Raw genomic sequence first — 14767 nt, 5'->3', positions numbered from 1 at the left:
AATAGAAAAGAACTTCCATCCTTCAGGATACGTATTGTAACACACAAAGTAATTTCCTTCCACCTGCCTAGACTGGACTTGGATGTAATTTCCATTAGAGCATTTAACATACCATCTTCATCTGTCTGGATAATGGTTTCCTCGCTTTCCTTCCTCCCTTCTGGGTTGGTTAAGATCATTTTGAGGCTGACATTTGTGTAGGGAGGCAAACGATCCACAACATGCTGAGGTGCTTTGGGGTCCATGTCCAAGCAATCTGCTTTGCTCTCGTTGTGTCCGCAGAAGTAGTGGTAGCATATAGTGACATTGAAAGTATGGCAACGAGTGATGTTGTAGCCCAGAGATTCCCAATCCACAGCAATGTGTCTGGCCTGTATCTCAGCAATCTTCAGTGTTTTTGGTGTTCTCATAGGTTCTAGAAGACAGAGCATAATGAAGAAAACACTGTTAACATTCTTCATCCTTCCACTGAACTGTAGCTGGTAGATGGTACCTCCAGGAATGTGAAAGTAAAGGAAGCACCTAACAAGCAAATATCATCCTTTGCACAGGTACCCTGGAGGAATAAAAGCTGCCAGTCTTTCACTTTTTTTACTTCATTCCTCTCTGTCCTCTCTTTGCAGGCTTTAATCAGTGATGGAGACTTAGCAACAGTGAGAAAAAGAGTTGTTAATTATCAGTGGAGCAATTCAAAGCAATTGAGAATACAGGCAACAGATGCAAGAAGAGTGACCAAAAGGCCACCCAGCTGTCACTGCTGGCTTCCCTTCTTGACTTTCCCCTTACCCTTTTCCTTTTTTTTTACCTGTGTAAATTAGATAATACATCATAATGGTAAAGAGTGAACATATAATACATTATGATTTATCATGCCACCAAGCAATGCTGTATACTAATTATACAAATTACCTTACTAAACTAGCAGTTACAAAAATGATGCAGATATTAATTAGTGTTTATTATTTTAGTAATGAAGCTATTCATTCAAGCAAAACCCCTCAGAAATGGCACAAAAAGTGCTTTTGGATATTCCCATTGCATCCTGATTCCTTCAAATCCCTAAAACCATGATTGGACATTGCTATGAGCAGGTAACCTCTGACCTGCTCCCCGAGCTCGGCTGCTCTCCACACTTGCATTTCCACCAGCAGGGTACATGATGCTCCCCAAGTGGTCATCAATCTTTCACTGTCTCTCTATTCATTCCTCATGCAAGGCTAACTTTTATCGTTGAACTTAATTAAAATGATTACACAATGAAAATCATGACCATGACTGTATATACTAGATCTTCACTGAAAATACACCATGCTTCCTCACCAGAGAAAATAAAGCCTGTTGTTGATACAGCTTCAGCCTTGTGTCCTTTCTGGTTTAAGGTCAAAACAGTCAAGATTGTTCAAGGAAGTGAAATATAGGATTTCTCTTTCTGAGCATAAACTTTGTAACTTGCATATATGAGTTCCAGTGAGGCAAAAACCAGCCAAAAGCACAGATGGTATATTGAAATAAGGAAACGTGAATCAGTCTAATCTATTCAGCATGCAGTTTGCCAGACAAACTGCAAACATTTAGTTTCAAACATCAAAACAACTGAATTCTAAATATAACATAAAGGTATTCCTAGTAACAGGATGAGTGTTAAGGATTAAAAATTACACCTATTTGTTTCCATGATCTATCCTTTCCTTTCTTCATTTTGAACAAGCACATATATTAACTTTGCCCTTAAATACTGATTTATCATATATACAGTGAAAAATACAAATTAGTAAGTTGACTTCCTGGACAGTAGCTGTCTGAATATGCTGTGTACTCTAATAATAGAGATTTGAAACTGAAAGATAGCATTGAAAAGGTCCTTGAGAGATAAGAGACTTGAAGAGAAGGAGAAAAAACGGGGCCTTATAGAGAAAACAATAGCTGGGGCATTAGCAAGTACAGAGAGGTGTGAGGCAGTCATGGAAAAAAAAAAATAGCAATATAGTAGATCTACTGAAGGAGCTGGCAAGGGTCTTCAAGGAATTAGTATTCACTTGGCTACTTCAAGCATTTGGGAAAAAACTGAACACACTCAAGTGCCATGGAGGAAGAGAACTGTTAAGACACATACATACATACAAATATACATATATATATATATATATATATATATATATATAAAAATACATACAGATATGTATAATCAGCCTTTTTCTCACATGAATGACAGTGCAAAACTTACTTATACACACCCTGATTTAGAGTTTGAGGCCTAAAAGAGTAAACATATCCATCACCAAGGAAATGTGTTATAGGCTAAGTTTTCCTTCTGAAATGGAATGATTTTTCTCATTTTAATAATTTCCTCTTTGCTCCTAATCCAGTTTGTGCCTCCAACCACTCCCACTAGAGAGGGAATTCAAACCTGAATTCAAAAGTTTTTGGAATTAACACAACATAACACCTGGTGTCTGATCATGAAGTCTGAAACTATTAGTGTTTGAAGCTGACTAATCAGTAACAGAAAATCCGCACCATTTTCATCTTGCATCTCTCATGACAAGACTTAAACTGCATTTACACTATGCTGCACAGCACTTTCAAGAGAGAAGGAAAAAAAATAAAAGCTTTGTTAATCTTAAATAAAAATTATTTTACAATTCTATGCAAATTTTACAAATGTGTCACAGCATCAGAGGAGATACTGAAAAGCATCCTTTATTCACCTGTCAAAAAGGAAAGAATGACAGACAGAGTGTGATCTCACTTTCTCACAACTATTCCCTTCTTTGGCAGAAATTAAACAACTTCTGCAATATTGAGATGGTAATTAAAGTCTGCAGAGTCTCTCAACAGCTTTAGTAAACTCTGCCAACTGTCCCACTGCTCCTAAAACGATGCTTTAAAAACACAATTTTACTCTTTCTTCTGGGCAATGTTCATCTTGGGAATCTCTAGAGGTAAAGACCAATTGTTTTAAACTACCACACCACAAAGTCTCCATCTGTAACACCTCAGTAGAAAGCAATCTTCGAATAATTACTTTTCCCAGATAAAACACTATTGAATTTTTGAGTACGCTTCCCAAAGATCTCAACCATCTCATTAAGAACAGCTTTGATCTTGATGGGAGAAAAATTGTTCATCTCCTTTTTTTTCCATTTCCCCATCACAATTTAGGGTTTGCGTTTCACTGAAACATTTCTTTAACCCTATTGGGATTTAATTTCAATATATGAATTATCTTCTGATCTCCTGACGCTCTTTGAGTACTGCTAATCCAAATAATTCATTCACATCTTGTCTTCCCAGTTGTTTTCCCATCTTTCCTCTCTAAATCACATCTAGAACCTTTATCCAAAATACATGGACTTACAAGCACATGAGTTCACACTTCTCTGTTTAATTACCCATGTCAAAGTGGCAGCCTATGACAAAGAGGGAAGAAATAAGATGCTCTCAAAATACCTGCTCAATCCTTAACCTGTCTGCTGGAGTTTCAATAATAATGTCAGAAGGCACTTAATATTTGTCAAACATTAATTTACCAATTACCCCTGTGAGACACGTAAGTGGTGTTAAATCTTTTCTGTGAAGAGAAAGAGGTACAAAAAAGGTCAATGGCTTGTTCAAAGCTACTAAGTGAATTACTGCCAGGGGCACAAGAACACTGAATGGTACCCAGCTCCCAGGTCACTGGTGGCCATCAGACACCTAGCTGCAGCAATTCAGAGAGATCCTTTATAATGTACGTGCCAGTGCTTCTACCCAAATTCTGACTCCAATCCTACACTCTAGTCCTTTTTTAAAAAGAGGTTTGGTAGGGTTTTCTTAAGGTTTTCTTAGAACAAGTTTGAAAAAGCGTAACAGTGCCCAGACATCAACTGAATATCTGAGCATGAGGACATGCTATTTGAAAAACAACAATTTGGCTTGTTCTTTTAGAAAGATTTCTTGATTGAGAGCTTCACATTTGAATGAAACAGCTTTTTTTGTTGTTGTTTTGCATTAAATCTTGTATTTAAAATTTAAATTTTTGGGGAGAAGATATTCATAATTTTTTTTTTCAAGCCTTTTTCTCCATCGGATAAAATGCTGGAGGGAGTCCTTTGTGGTGACAGCAGAAAGTATGCAGGGCTTCTGTTGTTGCAGGAAATTCAATATCCTGTGACTGCGTCAAGCTCTTAGACATGAACATCCTGACTGGCAGAGTTAGATCTTCAAACAGGAACCCAGCAACAAGGCATATGGAGGATTTGGTGGTGGTGGTGGCAGGGCTGACCTTTAGATTCTTGTGAACATCGCTAATGATGACAGGCTCCCTTCTGCCAGACCTTGCCTGCCCATGGGCTGCTGCTATGACCTCCACCCCACTTCCACTTCTATTTATGGCCAGCCTCTCTCTCTGCCCTTTGCTTCTAATACCTGGCAATACCCATCTCTGTTATCTCCCTCCTCCTCGCCCCTGCTTTCTGTCTTGGCACACAAATACTATCAAGTGCTTGCTGACTCCGATCTATTATCCAATCTGACTGTTTTTAGCCTCATTGAACCAATTAAAAACAGAAGCATTGGGAGAATATCAAAAGAACAGAAAAACCATAATAATAAGAGATCTCTACATTTGTACAGATTACTAAATCCTCAATCCTTATCCAGAAACCATGTAAAATACATGCATGTGCCACTCAATCACAACAATTTCTGGATCAAGAAGATTTAACCCAACCTTATGGGGTAAAATAAAGAACATTTTAGTAATTCTCCAAAGGTTAAGAATTGAGGGATATATGGCAAAAGAGACAGAACCTGTTGACCCCATACAGCCTCTCAACTGCAGGATGATTTAATAAGACACTCCAGATAACAGATAAAATGAAATTCAATTTCTTTGTGCTTTATAAGCAACATGTGATATGACAGGTCAATATCAAGCCTCTTTGTAGAGATTATCTTCACTTACACAGAGATGGGAGTGAAAACAAAAGCCTTCACAGCTGCCGAAGCAGCAAGGTGAGAGCACACATTTCCTCAGAACCTATTTTTAATGATAATACTTATTAGCCTGCTGTCAATCAGAGAGAAACAGATGTCCCAAAAGCTGTGAAAAAAATCCCATACAATGAGGCTAGCAAAGCGTGACATGTGCTGTGCTTTTGCTGCCTTTCCTCAGAAATCCTAAATATTGACTGCAAGACAGTTTAATTTCCATGTACCTGGCAGAGGTGGGGGAATTAGATGTTCTGACAAGAAACCAGAATGCACATTTGTTCACATGAAATGAAAAACAGACAAATTTTGAAGCACAAGCATTTCAGATAAAGATAGTGCTTCTCAAAAACCAGCATATCCTGTCTACACAATGTCTGTGTAGTCAATTTTTTAATTTGGGTTGCCGTTTGGATCCTTCCTCCCCCTTGAACTCTTTCTAGTCTGTCATTATACTGAGGAGCTGACTTCCAATTTCTGCTTTAACTACTTTGACTGAAATTCATATCAAGTTTAAGAGTAACCCAGGTAGCCTTCATTGGTGACACAGGAGGTGAAAACAAACTGGACTTGGAAGGCGTGATAATGCACAAATTTGTGTACTTGAGGGAACTGCACAGAGATGTGGGGCTTATGTTAAATATAAACTCTCACATAGAAAAGCAAATGTATGACCATTATTTTAAAAGTACAGGTAATAACCCCGTAACTTAAAGCACAGTGTTTCTCAAAGAGGCTCCTTTAATTGTCTTGCCTTTTAAGACAAAAACTACATAGAAAAAAATAAGTCTTTATATTTCTGTTAATATTCTCAGTCTGAACAGCCACTGGAATTTCACAGACTTTTCTTTTACAAGAGCATGAACCTCCTTGTCCTGTGTCTTCTCCTGAGCTTTCCAGGGTAACTCTTTGCTTGGCATGTGGGAAATAAAGGAGGATTATTCTAAGATGTCACTGTGGTTGATGCTGCTTTCTTGGTTCATGCAAGGTCCTACAAAAACAAAATGTTCCCAAAAGTTACGGTCCTGTTGCTGTAAAGAACTCTTCTGAAAGACCCCTGATAAGAAGCTGGAAGAGAGGTAAGAGTGAAGAAAGCCAAAGGAAGCACAACCCAAACAGGCATAGCTGTCAGAAGTGCAGTAAGAAAACAATAAACAAAGGTTTCTTGGTTGCTTATTTCAGCTGCATTACTCTCAATTATTTTGCTATTAGTGAATAATGAATCAGGCAGAAAGGTTTTTTATATAGATACTAAGTTCCTCACATCATGAACTTAGTTAGGACTGCTGAATACAGAAGTCTATGACTCATTAAAAAGGACCAAGCTAGAGTTAAACTTTTCAAGAGACAGCCACAGTCTAACTAAGAACTATACACATCAACTGTGATTACTTCTGCACTTTTGGGGGTGACATGCTATTGTCAAAGGAGCAAACTGTAATTAAGTCATGTTATGAACAAAGCTAACAAAAATCCCTGGATAAGGTGAGCTGTATTAGTATATCCATGATGAAGCTCCTGTGTTCCAAGGATTATTAACCTACAAATCCAAAAGAATTTAGTTCAGATTAATTCCCAATAACTCCATTATTTAACAATATGATGATATTACAGGAAGATCCTTCAGATATCCCAAAATGCCATGCATTCCAGTCTGGTTTTCGTAAACCAGCCTGTCTTTATGACAGAATAATTCTTGCCAATTCTATTCAAGTTTCTTGTCTGTAACTGGTAGATTTTTTACCATTTCCAAGTAGAGTTAAAGACAGCTTTAAAGGAAAGGCATTAATCAATTATCAGCATTGGCCCCAATTCTTTAACAGCTACATAGTGATAGCTCATGAACTACTTATCTTCAGTCAGGGACTCTCTTCTACCTACTTGATGTGTATTCCAAGCCAAAAGCACACCACATTACATTACCAACTGGATCAATATGCCCTTCTCATATGTTATTGGAATAAAATATTATTCCACTGTTGGAGTACCTGAACTCCCTCATTCTCAGAATCTACAAAACCCAGGCCACCTGCCATGTAGGTAAATGCAAACTGGAAAGTCTAATTGAGGTACTTGGTGGCAGGGTTTTTGTTTGGTTGGGTTGATTTTGTTTGTTTGTTTTGGAGTTTTTGTTTTTAGTGTTGGTTTGATTTATTTTTAATCTTGCTTCATGTCAGCAGTTAAGAGGCCTGATTTTAGGCGGCCACATTTGAAAACTCAGGCCTTCAACCTTTTTAAACCTAGAAGCATTGAGAAATCATGAACATCAAAGGAAAAAAAGCTAAATGAAGTTGATAGAAGTAGTACAATTTGAAGTCTTCTCTGCAGTCTGACATGAAAGAAAATATTAACAGGTACATATTCCCACAATAAAAATCATAGGGATTGCTGTGCATCTCCCTTCTCAAATGTGTGACACATACAGAATACAAAACAAATATGGATGCAAACAAAAAGAATGAACTTTTTATGCATTAGTATACCCATCTGTTTGCCATGTGAAATATGAACCCAGAATAAATGAAACTATGGTATTTATACTGTGTTAGCACTACCGATTTATTTTGGTGCAAACAAAGGCTATAATGCTATTGCATGAAAATCTATGAGTTTTTCTCTTTTCACTTCATCTAGTGACTGATTTATTAGACCAGCTTACAAATTTCTTATTGACCACATACCTCAGGGAGCTGAAGAAAGCATTTGAATTATTACATAGATAATCAGCTCTACTACACTAGTTCCAGTAGCAATGAGGGGATATTCAATATATGTTAGGACATATTTTTTGGATGCAAAATACAGCTGTCCTTGCATCTTAGGTGTAGTGAACAGATAACTATAACTGCACCGACAATTATTTGCCCATTTTGTCTTGATAGTATGTTTATTCTGTTGCCTCCAACATGATTAACAGTTTATGCATCCTTAGCATGTAATCAATAGCTGCAAAGTCTTGTATTAGCTTGAGAGATTAGACATCCCTTGATAATAAATTCTATTGATGTCTCCAGTTTAGCTTAGCTGCAAAAATCCACTTTTTTTTTCTTTTTAAATCTGAGTTTAAATCAAAAGGAACTATATGATCTAGCGAAGGAAGGGAAAAGCTGGCATGACCTCTTTAATCTCATTCCTCCAAATGAACAAAACTTATCTAGTGGTGTAAAACACAAATCAGCATGTCAACAAGCATCCGACTGCAAGAGTAAACACAGGGGAAGCCTGACATTACAAAATGCCTAGGAAGCCTGTTTAAGACTACAGTTGTGCAGTTTAATTCTGTAAAGTCATTTACAAAACTATTAGGGATAGGAAAAAAAGTGAACCTTTGACTTTAAATATTAGTGGCCTGGTTATGTTAAAGCAGAATGGAAGATATCATCTAAAACAATAACAATCATAAAGAATATGTAGTGTGCATTTACACACACATGTATACACTTTTTACCCACCTTAACAGTGAACCTAACTATTCAATGCTATGAAGAAAGCATTTACAAACATTTATTTGAACATAAATCACCATTATTGCTTAGGTGATATATTGTTCATTTCTCTCTAATACACATTCATAAACATGTTTTTATGGTTTTGTTTACAAACTATATATTTGGGAGCTGAGGATGTAATGATTATTAAGCAAAATGACTAAGTTGGAGTAGTGTGAATAAGCTAAACAAGAATTTTCTATGGGTATCATTAATGCTTCAGTTCCTTTCTCGTGTATATAAAACTTTCAGTCCTGCAAGTTAGGAAGCATAAATATCAACACATGAAATAAATGAACAAATGTGGAATGCAGTCTATAATAAATAAATCGCAAGTACAGTACAAAGTGCAGACTAAGTGCAGATGTAGACTGTGAAAAAAGGCCACATTCACTTCTGATAACTAAGAATTTAAAATTGCAGGCAGTACTTATGATAGCCACTTAAAACCTGTACATACATATATGTGTGTGCATGTACACTGATAGACCTGTGCAGATATGTTCACTTCTCCACATGCAGATAAAACATCCATCAAAATTCATCCTGTCTGTCGCCGCACACTTACTGAAATTGTCTCAATAAGATTTTCTTCTGCTTCCCTTTTGCCCCATTTGGTTCCTGCTGCCCCTGGGGCCTCAGTTGAAACCACCCACCCTCCATCCCACTGCCTGCAACACACAAAGCCTTGAATTTCTGCCTTGGTCACAGCCTACGAACTAACACATCCAATGTTGTGTTTGTATGGCAAAGCCCAATAACAACTGTATGTTGCACCTTACTCTAGTCCCTTTCACAAAATAAATAACACAAAACTACATATCACACAATGTATATGTTGCATAGTGACAGATATCTTTATATAATGCATATGATAAACCTTGGATGAAACACAGATTCATTAAGTGGTTTAAAACTAGAAGTGACACTATACTACAATGCCTCTGCTGTATATATTTTGTCCCATCAGTGAAACAATCCAGGTAATTTATTTTCTAACATTGAATGACCAAACCTGTATCTTCTATTGTACAGAAGCGTTTTCTCTAAGCAGTTGGAAATTTATTTAACAAATTGTCTTAATTTTCTTCATTGGTTCATACAAATTTAAGAACACAAGCTGATAGTACAAGCAAGCTCGTTTTCTTCAGGCAAAAGAAATACAGAAGCAAAGAATTCCTCTAACATTAAAATCTTGAATAAGATCAGAAACTATTTTCAATGGTATGTAGAATTCTTAAAATGCTGGTTAGCAGCCAAGAGGAAAATGATATTCTAAGGTGGATAATTGTTAACTATGAAATTTTACCATTTTTGAATTTCAATGAAATTTTCTTACTTAAGTCACACAGTCACCTGCCAAAGTTTGACTAAACATGAATCAGAAAACTCCTCAATCCATTGGTCAATCACCACTGCCAAGTGACTATCACAATCTAATACTTGTACCTGCATGAATAATCTTCTTAACACCTTAACTTAATATTTCTTTACAGATATTTTAAACAACTATTTGTGCATTTTAGGCATTCCAATTTCAATTCAACTGTCCCTTGATGTGATGTACCTGTGAGGAAAAAATTGCATTCTTGTGTCAGCAGGCAAAGCACTGTCTATGAATTGTTAATGGAATGGTCATGACATTTTCTTTAGAATGTACAGCCCTAAATTGATAATTTCCAGAGAGGAACTTTTTCTTTTTCTGAAAAGTTCTTCAAAACTTTGTTTTCAAAAAGAAAAGGATGATATGGAATATTTGTTTTTCATATTGATTTGCTGTCTGGACAAGACTGACAGGGTATCAACTCTCCAAATACCATGTGGCTGCAAAAGTTTGCAAGGCTATTTTAGGAAATCGGACATAATCCTGCAAAACTTTTGTTCCTGGAGCTCCCTTAACATAAGCAGGGCTCTGCAGAAGTGAGCTCCCAAGCACCTCTTAGCCACTGTGAAAGAAGGTCCTTGCAAAAAGAACATAAAAGCAACAAAAAGTCCTTGTTGAGAGGCACTAGCAAGCTGGGAAAGTGTTTTCTAAAATAGGCCATGAAATTCAAATAATACTTTTCCATTTAGCTGCATAAAATACTCTCAAGAAATTGCCCTGCTGCTTCACTTTCAGCCATCTAGTGTTCTGCCAAGCTATTCTTTCCTGTCTAAGCAGAAACTTGAAAAACATAAAATAATTCGCCTACAGTAAAAGAAGGTAATGTATTTTAGAAACAATTTTCTCTTCGCAAACCTCGTCTGCATTCTTCTGGTTTATTCCATGATCCCAAGACATAAAAATGTTCATGAAAAATGATCCTAGAGTATTTTCTGTCAACAGTAAAGCTGGATGAGTGGCAACAGAAAAAGGTGGCAAACCCAGCAAATGAAAAACAATCCTAGATGCTGTGGATAATAACTTATCCTCCTTTCAAAATCAGTTGTTTTTATAAAAAATTATTAATTAATGAGCAAACAACTTTACTTTATAAAGAACTGATGCTGCTTCCAAATGCAAAGCAAACAAACCTACTTTTCACTCACATGCAAATGTAAAGTATAAGCTCTTTGCTTGCAGGAATCATCAACTTTTATTATGTGCTTTCTTGTTCTAGATACCCATCTAGAGAGCTATCTAGTTCAAGCTGTCAATCATATTCAATAATTTTACCACATTGTGACTTTCAAAAAGATATTGTGCTAGAACAGTTGTCTTGGCTTCGCTGTTCGCGCAAAGCAAGTGCCAATGTGCTACCCCGACCAGCTCTGCTGCAGCAGTCACCCAAGAGAGTGTCAATCACGCCTGCTGAGTAAGTGGAGCATTAAATTATTTTTTTATGCCTGTGTTGTACATGCTGAATCACTGTCATCATACCCTCACAACAGAATGCAAAGAAGGAAAAGCAGCCAATTAGTCAAGTCAAGGCCACACAGGCGAGTGCGGTATTAATTTGGAAGTGCAGGCTAATTGCCGGACACCAGAATTATGTCACTTAAATCAGATTTATTGCTGAGTCTAATGAATGTTTAAAAATAAGTAGAAGAACAGTCCCTTTCTCCCACCTTATTACTGAAAGACTTAAAATTCTCCTGGGTGTCTGCAGACTTTTTTTTTTGGCACCCCATCTTGCTGCTATCCTTTTGGAGATCAACATAAAGAGCACACATGCAATCTACTACCATCCCCTCTTGTCACCAGAATCAAGCCACTAGCTCATAGCCTTAATCAACAATCATGATAATTTCCAGAATTAAGCATCTACAGTAGAATGCCTAACAATATAAAATTCTTCAGAATTGTTTTGAAGGCTTTTATATACTAGCAATGGAGTTTTCTTTTTAATTTACATTCCAAATCTATCTAATTATTGACAGCTTCTGCATTACTTTTTGAGTTAATTTTATTTGTATTCGTATCCATTAATACCAGCTTGTGATGCCAGCCTTATTCTCCAGCTGGCCATATTCTCCATAACCACCTTCTCCCCCCCTTCCTTGATTTGAACCTTGAAGTTATGGCAGCTCTTGCCTTCCAAATTTCACTTGCTACTTTAATATTTACACAAAATTACAGTAGTACTATTAACTTGAGCTGTAGCAAGGACATGTGCTGACAATCAGAAAAACCAACCACCAAAAAACCCCCAAGCACATTTGCTTTTCCCAGCAACTCTTCACTTGTTGCTTTTGACTTGGCTATCTGGAAGGCAGATTAAATTACAGCATCATAGAAAATTCAGCATGGGGGGACCTCTGAAGGTCATATAACACCATCGCCTCCTCAAAACAATTGTACCAGATTGCTCAGGAACTTGTCCAGTCTATTTCTGGATATTCCCAACAACATAAATTCTACACCTCTCAGGACAATAGTCATGGCAGATACATAGGAGATATAAATGTGACTTCAAGGCTTGATCTGATTTCCAAATACATGGTGAAAAGCAGAGAATTCCACAATTCCTTAAGAAAGCACAAGATTTTTTTTTTTATCTTGCTTCACAGCATCTGGCACTGACCTCCGTTAGATGGCAAGGCTCTTCATTCAAATTTCACCAAGCTTTACTTGGTTTGACATGCAACTTTGCAGTTCACAGATACCAGAAGCATTTTTTCCTATTAAAAATACTATTTTTAACTGAAGTATTTAAGATAAATTTGCAAAATAAAGTTGAATGGAAGAATTCAGGTCTCATCTTTGCAAACCATGTGAATGTGGCCCTTAGGGCTGTGGTTTTTATGGTAGACTTTTATGGTAGACAGTGTTAGGTTTATGGTTGGACTCAAGGATCCTAAAGCTCTTTTTCAACCTAAATGATTCTATGATTTTATACTAGAGAACAGGACTGAGAAATTTGCTGTACTTTAATCTGCGTATTTTACACCACTATTTAAAGATGCTTGGCAAGGGGCAGAGATCTAAACAAAATGGGTTGGCGTTGTCCTGTTTAATAAACTTTAGGTTGCCATACATATCTACTTGAAATTTGTTGATGAGTGTTTTGTTTCATTTGTTTAGAGAGTTTGGGTCAGATTTTACTTCTACTGATTATAATAAAACCCAAGACCAGAAGTCAATCATCGTAAGTGTGCAGTGATGCATCCAGGTACATTGCCTTTACTTCTTAATGAAATAATAGGAAAGAGAAAAGGCCAATAGTTATATGAATGTACATGGCATAGAGGCCCATTTTAACACCTAGAAAAAAATCAGGTATGTCGGAGTCATGGAAGAAACTGGCTAGCTAATATCGTTTTGCAAGCTGTGCTGACTTTGTAATCACCAGTATGATTAATGAAATTTATGCTTTCAGTCTTTTCTCACTACTACCATGGTAGTGCAGTGCTTTTTCAACATTACAACAAAGTGACTAATCTGTATTAGTTGGTTTTGAGCAAAGGCTTTATACAGAGACTGAAGAGAGAAACAGAATATATGATTTTCACAGCTAAGCATCTAAATTAAGCCATTTACTGAGAGGGTGGACTAGTTTATTTAATACTGAGATCTATCTGCCATGGGGTATTTTTGCCAGGGCTGCAAGACTGGCTTATCCAAGTGACACATAGTCTGCAGGAAAGGAGGCCATGTACTCTGAAAAGAGAGAATTTCAAGCACAAATTCTGAATGGTTTCAGAGGAAAAAGTCACCACAGCCATAGGAATTTCCAAGCAAAGAATGTAATCCATGCTCTACTTGAAGCTTGGCTCCTGAGGAATGCATCCTTCAAGAAACGGATCCAGTAGGCATTCAACCCAAAGGACAACAGACTGCTTGTCTTCTTTTGGACACAAACACTACTGCCTAATTAAGCAGTGTGTATAAAATGAAGTTTCTTTCAGTTGCTGTGGAGTTTGGCAAGTGTGGTTTTTTTTCAAGCTGCTCTCCATTTAAATTCAGATATTTTGTTTCTCGACACAAAGATTCTCAAGGAAATTTATTTGAAATGTCTGGTTAATTTCTTTGTTGTTGCTGGCTCTGAAACCTCATTCTTGCTTAGCTATTTTGATCAGGCCATGACTGAGTAGCTTGCTAGGAAAACTGCTATCTGTCTTAGAAAAGATCTACAATACTCTGAGTTGGTTTTAATTCTTTTTCGCGTGATTAATAGATTCTACCTAAATATAAAATATTGGAAGAGGAAGTTATGTATAGATTCAGAAGAAATTAATTTAAATTATATAGTCCACAAGAAACCCAGCTTTATCGTTAATAGAACTGGTTGGAAACAAAGTTTTATGCAACCTGCTGTTTTACAAGCCTCATTATAATAGTCAGCATTTGGCATTTGAGAAGTACATTTAATAAAGCCAAAAGATACCAGATTATATTGACAGCAAAATGATACTGACTCTTTGCAAAAGTAAGTAAAGCTGTAAAATTTGTGTTATCCTCATTTCCGTCTGAGTATGAAAATCCAACAACTTTCATTTCCTTACCTTCCTTGAAAAAAGACAAGGGGATGAGAAACTACTTTAATGATACTGTTATGAAGTAAAAACAAATGATGGAGCTGTAGCTATGATTACAATTATGACTTTGTTTTGGCATCAGACGGCTGATAATATCCCAGCCTTACGTGGCTTGTGTTACTGCTTGAGTTCAATTTCCTTCAGCTAATGTATTTGGGTTCCATAATATGCCTCTTTGGTGAAACCAATAACTGAATCCTGTGGTAGATCCTCAGGGAGTTATAATTTATGGCAATTGTCTGTTCCCACCACTTTTCTCAGTAATTTGTTCCAATGATTAATAGCTCCACTGTTAAAGACAAATAATTGTGCCTTACTTCTAATTTAAATGAGCCTGATCTCAGCATGCA

General features: G+C 36.7%; 1 protein-coding gene across 5 annotated transcripts in view; it reads right to left on the bottom strand.

Moving 5' to 3' along the window:
- The window catches only part of PTPRK (protein tyrosine phosphatase receptor type K), a 389920-nt gene that overhangs the window by 99019 nt on the left and 276134 nt on the right, over positions 1–14767 (bottom strand). For all 5 annotated transcript variants that reach the window (XM_069010807.1, XM_069010808.1, XM_069010804.1 and 2 more), the window contains exon 8: positions 113–415. In XM_069010807.1, the coding sequence (XP_068866908.1) occupies positions 113–415 (303 nt within the window). The remainder of the gene's footprint in view (positions 1–112; positions 416–14767) is intronic.

This window comes from Aphelocoma coerulescens, chromosome 3, assembly GCF_041296385.1.
Source record: "Aphelocoma coerulescens isolate FSJ_1873_10779 chromosome 3, UR_Acoe_1.0, whole genome shotgun sequence".
NCBI lineage: Eukaryota > Metazoa > Chordata > Aves > Passeriformes > Corvidae > Aphelocoma > Aphelocoma coerulescens.
Note: the sequence above shows the minus strand (reverse complement) of the source record. Positions and strands in the feature narration are given on the sequence as shown.